General features: G+C 38.5%; 2 protein-coding genes across 2 annotated transcripts; one reads left to right on the forward strand and one right to left on the reverse strand.

Annotated features, from left to right (window-relative positions):
• The first annotated feature begins 1,934 nt into the window (after positions 1–1,934).
• Positions 1,935–3,106, forward strand: LOC112767472 (LIM domain-containing protein WLIM2b-like). The gene is made up of 3 exons (XM_072222434.1): positions 1,935–2,249; positions 2,447–2,536; positions 2,904–3,106. Exons 1-3 carry the CDS (start codon positions 2,130–2,132, stop codon positions 2,925–2,927), a joined length of 234 nt encoding a protein of 77 aa, XP_072078535.1. The 5' UTR covers positions 1,935–2,129; the 3' UTR covers positions 2,928–3,106.
• A 188-nt stretch (positions 3,107–3,294) lies between these two features.
• Positions 3,295–6,306, reverse strand: LOC112767470 (probable sugar phosphate/phosphate translocator At3g11320). Its single transcript, XM_025813337.3, has 4 exons — positions 5,543–6,306; positions 4,622–4,725; positions 4,301–4,529; positions 3,295–3,835 (listed from the first exon to the last, which is right to left on the reverse strand). Exons 1-4 carry the CDS (start codon positions 5,981–5,983, stop codon positions 3,677–3,679), a joined length of 933 nt encoding a protein of 310 aa, XP_025669122.1. The 5' UTR covers positions 5,984–6,306; the 3' UTR covers positions 3,295–3,676.
• Positions 6,307–17,440: the final 11,134 nt, after the last annotated feature.

The raw sequence follows: 17,440 nt of genomic DNA on the forward strand, positions 1-17,440 counted from the left end.
TTTTTTTTATTATTTTTAGTACTAACTTTCATATTTTAATTTTTATATTTTTTATTGTATTTTATATTTATAGGATAAATATTTTTATATTATTTGTGTAGTATTCTAATTTCTCATGTTATATTTTTATATGAGTTTTTTTTATCATTTACTATATTATTTTTTATATGTATATTTTTTATGAAATTTTTTTATTTTTGTTTGACTTTGTTCATGTGATTTTTATTTATTTTATTGTATTTTTTTATTCATGACAAATGTTGTTGATTTTTTTATTATGCTCTAATTTTTAGATATTTTGTTAATTTTATGATATTTTTATTATTATTTGTTCATATGAATTCTTTTTTTTTTCTATCCACCTTCACTGCATTGTATTTATGTTGTGTATGAAATTTTTTTATTTTTTTATTTAATTTTATTCATATGAATTTTATTTACCTTTTATTGTATTTTTTTTGTTCATATGATATATGTTGTTGATTTTATGATATTTTTATTATTTCTTATCTGTATCAATTTTTTTTTTATTCTTTGATGTATTCTATTTTTGTTTTGTATTAATTTTTTTATTTTTTATTCTGATTTTAAAAAATTTGTAATTGATTATTATATACTACATTTATTATCAAAATTTTATAATATAAATTATGATCTTATAAAAAAAAAGACAAAATAAATAAAAACTAATTATAAGTAACAATAGAGTCATAGATAATAAAAAATAGTTGATACAATAAAGGAAATAGATTATAGTCCAAAATAATATTAAATTAAAGAGTACTGACCGTACTAAAAAAATTTATAGAATATTTTCTTTTTGTTTAATATTATAAAATTTATAGTACTCTTTTCCATATTTTTATTTTTTATTGTATTTATTTTATTTATATGATAAATATTTTTTATATTATTTTTGTTAGCGTTTTGATTTTGCATGTATATAAAAAAAATTATTTAAATTGATGTCTCTTTTGGTAATTTTTCATCTAAAAGTGATTTTGAGTAGTATAATCCAAACAACATTTATTTTACTATAATCAATTTTGATATAAAGATTTCCAAACATAAATCACGTTAACACAAACTTACTTTTCATCAAAATCAATTTTGCAAAATCACTTTTATACAAACTCCCGTTTGCAAACTGTAATCCAAACACACACGTAATTGTTGCACTTGCATATGGTCCCCTTGCCATCCATGGTCATGACTCATGAGACACACAGACACGAATTGACGATGGACCCAGCTAAGATATCTCATCATATTTCCCAAACATTTTATTGGTTCACACATTTTTTTTTTGACATTATAGCTCATTATTACTCATCATCATTATGATACACCTAATATATTTTGATGTGATTCATGTTATATCCAAATATATATCTATCCAAGATATTATATACATTAGATCATATATGTATATATATATATATATATATATATATATAAAGAGGTATTAACTTAAAAATTGAGCGTTTTAATTATTGGAGTGTAATTACATATATATTTTGCTGTACATATATAATCTTATACACATAAAGAAGTTAAAATATGGAGCATTTGGGTCTTATATTATTTAGATTAAAAATAGTTACAAAAAATTTCAAGTCACACATTATTATGTAGATTATAAAATTCACACGCTCTACAGAGAATTATAAATATTTATTTTTCAAGTCTGAACTATTTTTTAAGAAAAATTTTAATTTGATGGACCAAAATTTATTTTGATAATTTTTTATTATAATAGAACTGTTAACATTATTATTAATGATTTAATATATATTTTCTTTTTAAAGGAAAACCTTGACAAATTGGACTAATAAACCAACTAAGTTTTGGCACTATTGGTCAAGCTTTGGGAACATTGGACTATATATATATATATATATATATATATTTCTCTCCATCCTAAATCCTAAGTCCTGCCTTTAGGTCTTTTGACTCTCTTCACAAACTCAAGGATCCACATGCAATTTCTCAAAGAAAATGTATCTTCTATTTTTCATGATCAAGAACTAAAAGTAAAAATGTAAGTAAAGCATTATGTCTTTCATTGGAGCACAACAAAAGTGCAAGGCTTGTGACAACGGTGTACCCAGTTGATCAACCATCAGCTGATGCCATTGCTTACCATAAAGCTTCATTACTGTAAGCCTTATTATGAGCATCTCTTCAAGGAGACAGGAACTTTCAAACAGAACTTCCAATCACGTATGTTTCTTATTTCCAAGATTGAGGTAATTATTTGTGATTCATATCCCTTTTTAATTGCGGTAATAATTCCAAATTTTAACAGCTTCAAAGGTAGCTGATAAGACCAAACCTGAGCTGTTAAATAAAAAAAACCTTCAAATAGATATTTGCATTTTGAAACTTAAATTATGATATTTGGTATTTTCTGCTTACTATTTGTGCTATCTTAATTCTATTCTAGACAAGATCCCCTAGTAAGGCAGCTGGTATGCTTTCTGGGACGCAAGAAAAATGTGCAACATGTGCTAAAATTGCGTATCCATTGGAGAAGGTAGGATTTAGATTATTTCATTATTACAATTATAACCTGTTGCAAATTTCTTAAGTGAATTTTTACCACTCAGGGCTAAGGGACAAAGACTCCTTCGTTATTTATTCATCACCGATCCAAATTCAGTAGATTAGTGGATTGTCCTCCTTAATTATATAGTTTTTCTTGACTCAGTTGAAAATTTCATATTTGTCCATTTATTCCAATTGAAAAGTCAAATGATAATAGATTACCAAAGTAAACAGTGATTCTACATTTTGTACTGATTACTAGAACATATCTTTACAATTACCCTAAATTACGAGTTCCTGAGTCCATCCCACTCGAAGGCCTATCATAAATCATGCTTTAAATGTTCACATGGCAGATGTCCAATAACAACATCCAATGATGCAGCACTTGAGGTTGTCTTGTACTGCAAGCACCATTTCTCGCAGCTTTTTAAGGAAAGGGAGCTATAATCATCTCAATAAGTCTGCATCAATAAAATGGGCACCAACATCTACTCCACATTTATGAACCTTGCTGCTTTGCATTACTTTCCCTTATGAAAAAGGATCCCAGTCTCTGGAGGGTTTCCATGTGTGTTTTTTAATGGTTATTCCATCATATGACTTGGGTGTAGAGTATTTTGTTTGATTTGTTTGTTCAAAAAGCTCTCTCAGTAATAATAGCTAATATTGGATTAAAAAGGTGTTATACCATTCCATAAAAGTACAATACACAGCTTTGTATCTTAATTTGGGACGCAGGGAAACTTTACCATGAGCAAGAATATGAATTATATCATCATATCAATAAACAAATGTGAGTAGTGTTAACAGCAGATATGATAGGAGATTCAATTCTATATAACTCTTTCCTGAAAGAATAAATGACAAAAAGACATTTCCTTGATTATGCCAACATTGGTATAGCAGAGAGACCGGTTACTTTACTTATTAGAGCTTTCTACTGGGGTGGGCTATTTCTGCACAATTGCTTAGTACAATAGGAATCTCGTTCGTTCAATGAGGCTTTCAAAATGTGGGACCAAAAGAATTTGTATATAAGTGAGACAGAAACCTCTGGATTCTGATCAGAAAAGCATGTCAGGAAATGTTGAGAATGAACTTCTTCCCAGGAATATGACATGTATGACTATGATGACACTGACTTGCTTCGCTTTTTGGCTTCACTGTAAAGTACAACTCCTAAGACTGTGAGGGAGTAACCCATCATTCCAGTTACTGATACTGGGTTCCTAAATATCAGAATTGAAACTACTACTGCTACAGCACCTTTGGCATTCCCAAGAACCTGTATGAAGAAGCAACTCTCACATTAGTTATGGAACACTCAAAAACACTTCAAGCAAAAATTAAGAAAAATTTAACATCTTGCCACTGATGTATATACACTTAATCCACGTTTGAATCCTAACTCGGAACAAGGAACACTGATCGCAAATCTGAGTCAAATAGTTATTATACCTTACGGACAGAATTTCCTTGAAAAATTTCAGTGTCCTTAACTCAGCTCACTATGAACTCTCGTTGACAATAAGCAGAGAAAGGGAAATGATTTATGCTCCTACTAGATCCTTAACTACTAAATGAGAGAAAAAGTTTTGGATTCCAAAACACTGAAAATATCTCTTTTTGTTTCAGTTAGTATTTCTTAATAATTTTCGAATGCTAGATCAATCATTACTTGAACGATGGTCCAAACAAAAAAAATCAGATATTTCCATAACACAGGGCAGTAAGAATGAGTGAGGCATGCCTGAAGGGTGAGAGCGCTGGTGTGTTTGGTGACCAAGAAATTGGTCAAGTTAACGAAATAGGCGAGTGCCGAATTAAATAGCAGGTACCAAATGATCTTCACATCATCTCTGGCAAGAGCCAAAGTAATGCCAACAACATTTTCTTCCATTATCAATGTAGCAGGAAGAAGGAAAACAACAGCCATTGGAGCCATATACAGTAGAAGGTTCATAGAATTCAGCTTCTCCCTAAATAACAACATCAACAATATGACTATATGAGTAGCCCCATTTAAAATATCAAAGCACAGAGACAAAATAGCATGTTGGTTAATTCATACCCTTCAGAAGACAGCAAAATTCCCTGCAAGACTGATTTCAGTGCCCGGGCAGCTGTAGCTGCAACACATATTATGAACCCAAATAAATGGAAGCTCGGTTCACCCTGTAACCAAAAGAAAGATTTAAAACAAAACATCAGAAACCAAAAAGAGTATTTTATCTTTTTACTCATCAAAATCACTTCAAGAAAGTACAACAGAGAAAAAAAAAGGTCTACCACTACTGAATAAGTGAATATGTCTCTCACCGACAGCTGAAGAATATTTAAGGGAATAAAATATCTACCACTACTTAAGCTGTCCTGTCTCCCTCACCGACAGCTGAATTGTGATTAAATCATATAAAGTCATAAAAAAATTTAAAAACGGAAAAAAAAACCCTATTTTGATTCTTTTTTTTTTCCCTTCAAAAAGGAAAAGCCATGAGATGTTCAATCCGGTGCATACTGAAAACTCTTCAAAATATAAACTAAATAAGATTCTAACTTGTAATTGCAAAGGTTCTTCAGGTCATCAAGCATCAAAAAAGCCCTGCTTCTAAAACCAACCCCCAACCATGTATTTTAATTTTAAAAAATTAATTGTAGATCATATCATATAAAGCACATAACAAAGACTAGCAGAACGCTATAAAGTTAAAATCTGAAAAAAGAGGTAGAAAAATTATTAAAAAAAAAAAAAAAAAGCATATCATCACAGTAAAGCTAACTTAACTTGCATCATCATCATCATCAGGAAAAAGCAAAACCAGTGTTACAAATTTGTATCATAATCAAACCAATAAAGTGACCCTCATAACTTTGCAAAGTCAACTAAAATGCAATTCCACTGATATTAAAAAGGAAAAAATTAAACCCTTAAATAGCGAAATCACATAAAATAAAATCCTTTAATAATTAAAAAATAGTAAAAAAATATTACCCCGCTGGCAATGACGACGCCGGTGACGACCGGAACTAGGGTAACGTAAGTGAGCCAAGCCTCTCTTTTGAAGGTCATAAGGTAGGCAAAAACGGCGGTGAAGAAGGGCGTGGTTGCGCCAACGGCCTGATTAAACGACACCGGAAGGTAGCGTAACGAGATGTTGCCGAAGACGACGGAGACGCAGAAAACGAGGCTGAGAGCGGAGATCTTGAAGAACTGAACGCGGGAGCGTAGGGTTTGAAGAGGAACCATCTTGAGCCATGCGATGGCGACGTAGCTGAGCAAGGAGCACGCAGTCATGTGGCACATGGTGAGGAAGATAGGGTACTTGAAGCCATAGTTGGAGAGAAGGTACTTGTTGAGAAGGAGAACGCCAATGTTGGAGGAATACCATGATGATATGAGTCCGATCGTGAATAATCGGGTCGGACCCTTCATTTCGGATCTGAGACGACGGTGGATTCAGCGACCGAGGGTTAAAATGGGAAATGTGGTTGCGGTTTTATCATGTTATTTTCATTTTCATGAGTTGAAGAAGAAGAAGAAGAAGAAGTGAAAGTGAAAACTGAAGTAGACGCGTTTCAATTCTCGGCCTCTTCCCCTTTTCCTTTCGCTTCTTTGGAGTTTAGACGCACCACTCTCTCTTCTTCCCCCATTATTTATTTCATTTGCTTCTCAATTTTGTTTTATTTATTGCTTTTTATTGCATATCAATATCACTTTAGCTGCTTCTTTTTTCGGACTCACAGCAAGTAATCTCCTGTTTAATAACAATTTAGTGAAATTTATTAAATTATTTAATCATTTTTAAATATTAATTTTATATAAAATTAATTACATGTAAATTTTTATATATTTAGTTTTTTACAATATGTGACTATCAATTGTATTTATATGTTTAATTTATAAAAATGTGAAAACATTTCAACTATTTTTAATTAATTAAGATTTATTCAGTAATGTTATTTTTTATTTTATATTTTTTAATATTTATTGTTCATACCCTGACCCAATAAATAGGGCCCAGGATCCAAGCAAAGAAGCCCAACCCAAAGGGGTTGGCCCTCCTCCAGTACCAGCCTTCATCCCCAGAAGTCGGTACTGAACACGACCTGCTCCAAAGAAGTCGGATACGAGGGTTAGCTGGCAGATAACACTCATTCGAATGAGTAACTGCCCCTAGAAACTCTCTAACCACTTCATAGAGCCATATCTTAACCTCCCTAAGATATGGGAACGGTTATCCACCTAAAAAGGTGGCACTACTTCAGCGGTGGTTATTGGTTCACCACTATAAATACCCTGACATCCCTCAGGTATCACTAAGTCCCAATACATTCTCAACTTGCTCACACTCTTGCTAACTTAGGCATTGGAGTGTCTTTGCAGGTACCACCCCCCATTCTTCCACACGCACAAGTCGGACGGAGGAACACCGAGTTTCAGGTTCACTCGATAGCCACCTCCCTCACGCGTTTGGGCCAACCAACGTCATCCGGCCCACTAATCTCTGGTTACCCACCGTAACATTGGCGCCGTTGCCGGGGACCCGAGAGATTAACCAGTGATGGCGGAAAGATCCCCTGAAGAAGGTCATGTGGAGACAGATTCTGATCAAGAGAATTTGAACACTGGAAACAATGAAGCAGATCAGAACCTCCACCAGGAAGCTAATGATCAAAATAAGGAAGGCACTTCCGGAATCAAAAATCCGAAGGTAAACTCCTCGGAGGGGCGCGAGTCAGAAAAAGAAGGACCCCCTCTCGCTAGTGAGCTTATGGGACTAATCCATAGCCGCCTCGAGCAGCTAGAACAGGAGCGGGAACGACAAAGGGAGGCTGAAAGGAACCTAAAAGAGGAGATGGAGCGACGAAAAGAGTTAGAAAGAAAACTCTTAAAGTTAGAATCCTCCCTCAAAGGTCGGAATTCCCACGACGATAGAGAAGATTCTCCCTTAGGAGAGAAAGATCCGTTTAGCGAGGACATAATGAGGGCAAAAGTTCCGAGAAACTTTAGAAGCCCCGATATGGACCTCTACGATGGAACCACCGATCCAAAGCATCATCTGAGCAACTTTAAAAGTCGGATGTATCTGACCGACGCTTCTGACGCTACGCGATGCAAAGCTTTCCCGACAACCTTGTCAAAAGCAGCGATGAAGTGGTTCGACAGTCTCCCTCCGAGGTCAATTACCAGTTTTGAAGACCTCTCAAGAAAATTCTTGATGAGGTTCTCCATCCAGAAGGACAAAGTAAAACATGCACCAAGCCTCCTGGGAATAAAACAGGAGGTCGGGGAGCCCTTACGGGCCTATATGGAAAGATTCAACAAAGCATGTTTGGAGATTCAAGACCTGCCCACCGAAGCGGTCATCATGGGGCTAGTCAATGGTCTTAGAGAAGGTCCCTTCTCACAGTCCATATCAAAAAGACACCCCGCCTCTTTAAATGATGTACAGGAAAGAGCTGAAAAGTACATCAATATGGAAGAAAACGCTAGGCTAAGAGACCTGAGTTTGAGAATCGGGCACCCTCCCTCAACGAAAGAAAGGGAGAAGGAAGCGAAGAAGAAGGAAGAGCTCGGCCTCGATAGGCCAAGAAAATATCACTCTTATACTCCATTGAAAGTTCCTGTAGTGGATGTATACAGAGAAATTTGCAATACTGAAAGGCTGCCTCCCCCCAGACCCATTAAGAATAAAAAAGGGGGGAGCCACAGTGATTACTGCGAGTACCATAAGATATATGGACACTCCACAAACGACTGTTACGACCTTAAAAATGTGATAGAAAAGCTAGCCAGAGAAGGTCGGCTAGACAGATATCTCACAGAAAGGTCGGACGGTCATGGAAAAAGAAAGCGAGAAGATACGGATAGAAGAGGCCCACCACCACAAACTCCGGAGAGACATATCCATATGATCTCAGGAGGATTTGCGGGAGGGGGACTCACAAAATCCTCTCGTAAAAGACATCTCAAGAGAGTCTACCAGGTCGAAGAGGGGTCCTCCGATCTTCCGACCATTTCATTCACAAAGGAAGATGGGCGAGGAATAATCCCCGGGCACGATGACCCAGTGGTAATTACCATGATCCTGGCAAACGCCCATCTACACAGAACACTAGTAGACCAAGGAAGCTCAGCAGACATCCTCTTTAAGCCCGCTTTCGACAAACTAGGTTTAGATTAGAAAGAGTTAAGAGCCTACCCCGACACCTTGTACGGATTAGGTGACACGCCAATAAAGCCACTAGGATTTTTACCCCTCCACACCACCTTTGGAAAGGGGGAAAAATCAAAGACTCTGAGTATAGACTTCATAGTCATCGACGTGGGGTCGGCTTATAATGCTTTAATCGGCAGAGCTACCCTTAATCGACTCGGAGTGGTGGTATCGACGCCCCACCTCTGCATGAAGTTTCCGACCTCGTCGGGGATAGCAACGGTGAGGGGAGATCAGAAGCTGGCAAGGAAGTGCTACAATGAAAAAGGCAAAGAGGTCCACACAATAGAACTCGGGGGAGCAAGGGTTAAAGAAGAGCTGCGACCACAGCCCGGGGGAAAAACTGAGGAGATTCAGGTCGGCGAAGAGGAAGGGAAAAACACTCACATAGGAGCCAACCTAGGGGAAACCCTAAGACAGGGGTTGACTAAGCTCCTAAGAGATAACTCCGATCTCTTCGCCTGGAAGGCCTCCGACATGCCTGGGATAGATCCCGAGCTCATGTCTCACAAGCTCTCGGTCTACTCAGGGTCCCGACCTGTACAACAAAGAAGACGCAAGCTCGGCCCAGAGCGAGCCCTAGTAGTAGAAGAGCAAGTGCAGGCGCTCCTAGAAGCCGGCTTCATCAGAGAAGTCAAATACCCAACATGGCTAGCCAATGTAGTACTAGTCAAAAAACAAAATGGTAAATGGAGAATGTGCGTCGACTACACCGACTTAAATAAGGCATGTCCCAAGGACCCTTATCCACTACCAAGCATTGACGCCCTAGTGGACTCTAGCTCGGGGTATCAATACCTGTCATTCATGGACGCTTACTCAGGATATAACCAAATCCCGATGTATGAACCAGACCAGGAAAAAACATCATTCATCACGCCCAGAGCCAACTATTGCTACGTGGTCATGCCATTTGGATTGAAAAATGCAGGAGCCACATATCAGAGGCTAATGAATAAGGTGTTTGCCCCACACTTAGGGAGCTTAATGGAAGCATATGTCGACGATATGTTGGTAAAAACCAAGGAGGAAGTTGACCTCCTATCCGACCTCTCACAAGTCTTTGACACCCTAAGGTCGCAAGGGATGAGACTAAATCCTGCAAAGTGCGCCTTCGCAGTGGAGGCAGAAAAATTTCTAGGATTCATGCTAACACAAAGAGGGATCGAAGCCAATCCCGACAAGTGTAGAGCTATCCTAGAGATGAAAAGCCCGACTTGTTTGAGAGAAGTCCAACAGCTGAATGGCCGACTAGCAGCTCTCTCCAGATTTTTGGCAGGATCAGCATTAAGATCCCTTCCACTGTTCTCCCTACTAAAAAAGGGTCACCAGTTTGAGTGGACCCCCGAATGCGAGGAGGCGTTCCAGGAGTTCAAAAAGTTTTTGAGCCAACCTCCTATCTTGACCCGACCTATAGCCGGAAAAGACCTCATCCTATACCTCTCCGTGGCAGACAGGGCTGTCTCAGCAGCCTTGATAAGAGAAGATGAGGTCAGACAACACCCAATCTACTTCATCAGTAAAGTTCTACAGGGCCCTGAGCTAAGGTATCACAAATTAGAAAAGTTTGCCTACTCCTTAGTAATAGCCTCTCGAAGGCTACGGCCTTACTTTCAGACTCACACAATAAGAGTCCGCACGAACCAACCCATGAAGCAAATCCTCCAAAAGACGGATATTGCAGGAAGAATGGTACAATGGGCAATAGAGCTCTCCGAGTTCGACTTAAAGTATGAAACTCGGACGGCGATTAAAGCCCAGTGCCTCGCCGACTTCATTGCTGAATATGCAGGGGATCAAGAGGACAAACCGACTACCTGGGAACTCTACGTGGATGGGTCCTCCAATAAAACAGGAAGCGGCGCAGGCATAATATTGGTAGATGAAAGGGGAACCCAGATAGAAGTTTCCCTCAAGTTCGAATTCCCAGCTTCAAATAATCAGGCAGAATACGAAGCCTTGATCGCAGGATTGAAGCTGGCTGAAGAAGTCGGTGCCACGAAAGTGATGGTATACAGCGACTCCCAGGTGGTGACCTCCCAAATAAGTAGGGAATATCAGGCAAAAGACCCAACTATGAAAAGGTACTTGGAGAAAGCCTCGGAGCTCCTGGGGCGCTTTGCAGAAACCGAGGTGAAACACATAACTCGGGATCTAAACAGCAGAGCAGACACCCTATCCAAGCTAGCAAGTACCAAGCCAGGAGGAAATAACAGAAGCTTGATTCAAGAGACACTCCAGGAACCTTCAGTGGTAAAAACGGAAGACACACTAGAAGTCTTTGAAGTGGTCGGATTAAACCTCGGATGGATGAACCCCTTAGTCGAATACCTAAAATTCGACATCCTCCCTAAGGAGGAAAAAGAAGCCCAGAAAATCCGAAGGGAAGCACAACACTATACTTTGGTGAAAAATGTTCTCTACAGAAGGGGGATATCAACACCATTGTTAAAGTGTGTACCGACCTTAAAAACCACCGAGGTGTTGGAGGAGGTACATAGCGGAATCTGTGGGAACCATCTCGGAGCCAGGTCATTGGCCAGGAAAGTGATCCGAGCTGGATTTTACTGGCCAACCTTACAGAAAGATGCCACAGAATTTGTGAAAAAGTGCCAGCCATGCCAAATACATGCAAATTTCCACGTGGCTCCCTCAGAAGAGCTCATTAGTATCACTTCTCCATGGCCCTTTGCAAAATGGGGAATGGATTTGTTAGGTCCTTTTCCCCAGGCGCCAGGACAAGTTAAATACCTAATAGTGGGAATAGATTACTTCACAAAGTGGATAGAAGCAGAACCACTGGCCACCATCACTGCACAGAGAAGTCGGAGGTTCCTCTACAAAAATATAATCACAAGGTATGGGATACCTTATTCCATTACCACAGATAACGGAACCCAGTTCACCAACTCCACCTTTAGAAGCCTGGTAGCCAGTATGAAAATTAAACACCAGTTCACCTCGGTGGAACACCCACAAGCCAACGGGCAAGCCGAAGCAGCCAACAAAGTCATTCTGGCAGGGCTGAAGAAAAGGTTACAAGATGCGAAAGGAGCTTGGGCTGAAGAGCTCCAACAAGTACTATGGGCTTACAGAACAACCCCCCAATCCGCCACTGGAGAAACACCCTTCCGACTAGTCTATGGCGTAGAAGCCATGATCCCAATAGAGGTCAATGAGCAAAGCCCAAGAGTGATCTTCCATGACGAGATCAGGAATATACAGGGGCACAAAGAAGAGCTCGACTTGCTCCCTGAAGTCCGAGAAGAAGCTCAGATAAGAGAAGCAGCGTTGAAACAAAGGATGACTACAAGGTACAACAAAAAAGTCATTCGAAGGAGTTTCACCCCTGACGACTTAGTCTTAATCAGAAACGACATCGGAATTAACAAATCGAGGGAGGGAAAACTCGCTGCTAATTGGAAAGGACCATACAAAGTCAAGGAGGTCTTAGGAAAAGGCTATTATAAGGTGACCGACTTAGGCGGCACCGAATTACCAAGGTCATGGCATGCTTGTAATATGAAAAGGTACTACAGTTAAAAGCGAACTCTACTCCCTGATGTACTCTTTTCCCAGCTTCATGATTTTTTCCCAGAATCAAAGGGTTTTTTCTGAAGAAGGGTTTTTAACGAGGCATCATAGTAGGGACTAAGGGAAATAAATTATCAAAAGCCCTTAGTAGCAACAAGGTACCTCCTCGATTAATAAAGATCTTTTTTTTCTTAAGTATCTCTTTTAAATTCCCTTTTTTTTATTTTCTTTCTACGAAACGCGCCGATTTAAGCTCGACAAAACGTGAAAATCCCATGAACCGACCTAGATGGTCGTCAGGATAAAACGACGAGGTACAAGTCGGCGTAAAGAGGCTATAGAAGTCGATCATGATAAACTCGGGAGCAGTCCGACTCATAAGTCAGAATGCGAAACCGAGTAAAATTAAAATGAATCGCAAAAGTAGCCTAAGTCACGAAAAACTCAATAAAACAAAATTGAGTACTAGGAATAACAAAAAGAGATAAGAAAAAACTAAGAAAAAGGCTGCCTTGAGAATCAAGGAAATTCAGAAAAGCAGGCAAGTCCCAAAGAAAAGATTTTCTCCAGAAAAGATCAAAGAGTCAAAGGAACCACGAAAAGCATGCGCGCATACGGTAACTCAAAACCCTTATCCAAAAAGGGTATTTATTTAACGATAAATTAAACCCCTATTAAAAAAAGGGGGCATTACTGTTTTGTTTACGGCCTTAAAAGGCCAAAAAATTGTTCAAAACACCAACAAATAAATATAAAGAGTTTAAAAAAGAGGGGCCCACAGGCCGGGCCCCGATAGCCAAAAATCACTTTTTTAGAAGATCACTACCAGCAGAGTCAGGGGAAACGCCAGGAGCAGGAGTCGAAGAGGAAGTCGGAGGAACGGTAGAAGAACTCGGAGCGTCCTTAGAGTGAGGAGGGGACTCTATGATCCTCTGCCCCCGAGTCTTTAAATCAGACTCAGACTCCACTATGGGGACAGGAGGATCCACGATGGCACCATCAATAACAATCTTATCAGGGTCCAAAGGAGAAAGGTCCAAGTCAGGAGCAATAACTCCGACCTGTTCCTTGAAAATCCTCCAGGCCTCATCAGCACCATCCGCAATAGAGTCCTCCAACTCGGTATAGGCCTTCCGAGCGTTCAGCAAGTCATTTTTTACAAACACAAGATCAGCAAACAAACTGTTGTAGCTGGCTTGCGCTGCTTTCCTCAAATCCATCTCCATGTTGCATTGGGCTTGCAACTTCTTCCCTTTCTCTCTGAGGCTGTCCCTCTCCTCCGTCAGTTTGACGACTTTCCCCTCCAACTCCTTCTCATGCTCCTGATATATACGAAGCCTACCCTCCAGCTCCTCGACCCTCGAGGTCGTCCCTAAAGAGCTGATGGGAGTCTTCTCAAATATATCCAAGAGTTTGCCACAAACCCCCGCCGTCTTGAGACTCTCCTCAACCACAGTAGTGAGGTAGTGTCGAACAGAAACATCATCCATACTCATACAAGCATGAGGATAGATGTTCTTTCGGATGAACGCAAGAGCGTCCGCCTCACCAGAAGCGCCAGACTCTAAGGCCTTGCGCTTCTTTGGCTCTGGTTCGGGAGTAGGTCGGACGGGAGGGGGTGGCAGAGAGGAAGCAGAGGAAGAAATTACAATAGGTTGAGAGGGAGTCCCAACGTTCCGAGGAGGAGGAGAGGGAGAGACAACCGTCCTAACACCGCCAGACCTGGCTCGAGACTTTGCCTTGGCTTCCTGAACCCTCTGGTAAGACTCTTGAGCGTTTTTCTTTGCCATCTCTGCAAAAACGAATTGGTAGCTAAAATCAGACAAAGTCGGTAAAAGAAATTGCAAGTCGGAAATAAGCGAGAAACGCAAAAAGCTACCTAATTGTGACTGAACAAAGGTCGGCGACCCCTGGAGAAATTTTTTAGTATCCAAGTATGGGGCCCTCCCCCACGCTTCTCGGAGGAACCCCACAATGGCTGCTTCTACCTCATTTAAGTCATCCAGACCATATTTCTCGCAAGGGGAGGCCTCCAGCCAATATAAAGGAAATCGGGGAGAAGAATGATCATCCAGGAAAAAGGGATGGTGACCCTCTACAGCTTGCACTTTGAAAAAGTAGTTCTTGAAGTCATGAAAGGACTCGTCAAAAAGGGTAAAAAGTCTCCGACCTTGTATGGCTCGGAACGACACCCACTGTTGTTTATTGTTTAGCCCACTGAAGGGTTTTGTCATATGAAAAAGATGGAAAAAAATCTTTAAAGAAGTCGGGAACTCTAAAGCCTGGCTGATAAATTGATAAATTTTCAAAAAATCCCAAGAGTTGGGGTGAAGCTGGGTGGGAGCGACTCGACAGTGATGCAAAACAGATATCTCAAAATTTGAAAAAGGAAGAAAAACACCCAAACGGGTGATCATGCATTCATACATAAAGAAAAAATGAGGGGCCGCCTCATCGACTCTTCCAAAACAAACCCGGTCTTCAGGACCCGGGACTACCAATTCATATTTTGGTTCGTCATCCTCAGAAGTACAAATTCTGTGATGAGTGCGAAGGTTGGTAATGAACTCAGAATCGACTGAGGGCTCCTCCCCTAAGACCGTAACATCAACCCAGTGAGAGAGAGCATCTACAGAAGCCATTTCTTTTTATAAAAAAAAGGGGGTAACAAAACCTACAAGGGGAAAAGAAAAATCACCAACACGGTCTCTAAAGGGAGGAGGATGCGAAACTAAAGTCTACAAATCAAATTTATCTACAAAGGCACATTAAAGAACTAACCTTTATCCGGAAATAAGGGTTGGAAGCAAAGGCCTTCGAAGACGCAAGAACGCAGCACGAACGAATACAAGGAAAATTTGAAAGATCGCAGAAACGAAACAACGAAAGAGAGGGAAAATATTTATAAGAACGTTAGGGGCATAATGGTAAAATCGGGGCAATCATTAATGAAGATGCACCGTTACCAAGGCTATTAAATCCCTACGCACACCCCTAACAGACACGACGCTTGATTGGACGTAACTGTCAGAACCAAAAGGTCACGAAAAATCACGTCGGTTTTCAAACCATCACGTCGGTCCTCTTACAAATCGGCTATGACCCCGAGTTGAATACTCGAACCCAAATCTTAAAAATAAATTGGGCTCGAGTAGGGGCACTGTTCATACCCTGGCCCAATAAATAGGGCCCAGGATCCAAGCAAAGAAGCCCAACCCAAAGGGGTTGGCCCTCCCCCAGTACCAGCCTTCATCCCCAGAAGTCGGTACTGAACACGACCTGCTCCAAAGAAGTCGGATACGAGGGTTAGCTGGCAGATAACACTCATTCGAATGAGTAACTGCCCCTAGAAACTCTCTAACCACTTCATAGAGCCATATCTTAACCTCCCTAAGATATGGGAACGGTTATCCACCTAAAAAGGTGGCACTACTTCAGCGGTGGTTATTGGTTCACCACTATAAATACCCTGACATCCCTCAGGTATCACTAAGTCCCAATACATTCTCAACTTGCTCACACTCTTGCTAACTTAGGCATTGGAGTGTCTTTGCAGGTACCACCCCCCATTCTTCCACACGCACAAGTCGGACGGAGGAACACCGAGTTTCAGGTTCACTCGATAGCCACCTCCCTCACGCGTTTGGGCCAACCAACGTCATCCGGCCCACTAATCTCTGGTTACCCACCGTAACATTTATATATTCAACTGAAAAAATAATATTCTTTTAAAATTTTCATAATTTATTTGTAATGCGAATTAAATTTTAACTATTTTTTAAATCTATGTATATTTCTAAATTTAATTTAAAAATAAAGTATTGATATAGGTCTTTACATTTAGGTTAAATCTTAATTTTGTTTCTAATATGTAAAATTTTTATTACAAATATTTTATTTCATTTTATATTAGTTTTCTCAAAATTTAAAAAATTTTCCTTTTAAAAATATTTTTTTATATTATTATCTTTTTTTTATTCTATCATTTTTACTTTCAAATCACTAAAAGTATTTTCTAATTTCATAGGTCAAAAGCTAATTCGTTGCATTCCATTTAAGGATTTGTCGCCGGCCAATGAATTGCTGCATACAAATCACTACAAGTATTTTCTCCTACTATAAATACACTAACAAGTAACAACCTCAGGTATATTCACGTCATAATCTACTAAAAATCTGCTTAAAATTCTTGCTAACTTAAGTATCGAAATCTCTTGCAGGTACCATCCCTACCTCCTCACAAGAAATTCAGACGACAGCACCTTGACACCAGAACAAGTCGGACGCTGCCTCAGAAGGAGTTTGAACCTCACGTTCAGGCCCAAATCACCATTTCAGATAACCCTCGAAACAACATTCACTTATATTCGTTCGATACGTGTGTCTCTTGTGTCCAACTGTGTTTTAATAAAAAATAAAAAAAATCTTTTCCCAACAACTTAGATACACCTAAGTACTATTATGTGTCAGCCTGTCCAGCTTTATTAAGTATTCTTAAAATAAATTTAAAAATATTATATATTATTAATTATTAAACCAAAAAAATTTTAAATATTTTATATAATTAAAAAATATTAAAAATAATTAAAAAAGTAATTTATATTTTAATATTACTAAAATATCATTATAATTTATCTAAAAAATACTTTATATTTTACTTATATGTCATGTCTCTATGTATTATAAAAATTTTAAATTCGTATATTTACATATCTCGTATCATGTATCCCATATAAATATCAGTATCCATGCATCATAAATAAAAACATTGTTAGAAAAGAAAGAAGAAAGAAAAAAATAAAAAAAAATTAATTAAAGAAAAAACATGTCTTTAAAAGAGAAATAAATATAAAAATAATCTAAAAATATATTTATTTTTTTAATTAAAAAATTAGTTTTTTTAAATATTTTATTAATTAATATTTCTTAATATTTTTTTATAAAAATAAATTTCTTTTAATAATTAAATCTTTCTAAAGTTCTTTAGAATAATTTTTTCTATAATTTATTTGATTTTGACTTTTCTTCTTTTTATTCAATATTAATAAATGTTTTAACTTGGTTAAATTCCTGTTAAGTATATCAAAGTAGATTTAGAAAGTAGTTATACTTATAATTGCAAAGAAAAAAATTCCCGT

The sequence above is a fragment of the Arachis hypogaea genome, chromosome 17 (genome assembly GCF_003086295.3).
Source record: "Arachis hypogaea cultivar Tifrunner chromosome 17, arahy.Tifrunner.gnm2.J5K5, whole genome shotgun sequence".
Taxonomy (NCBI): Eukaryota; Viridiplantae; Streptophyta; class Magnoliopsida; order Fabales; family Fabaceae; genus Arachis; species Arachis hypogaea.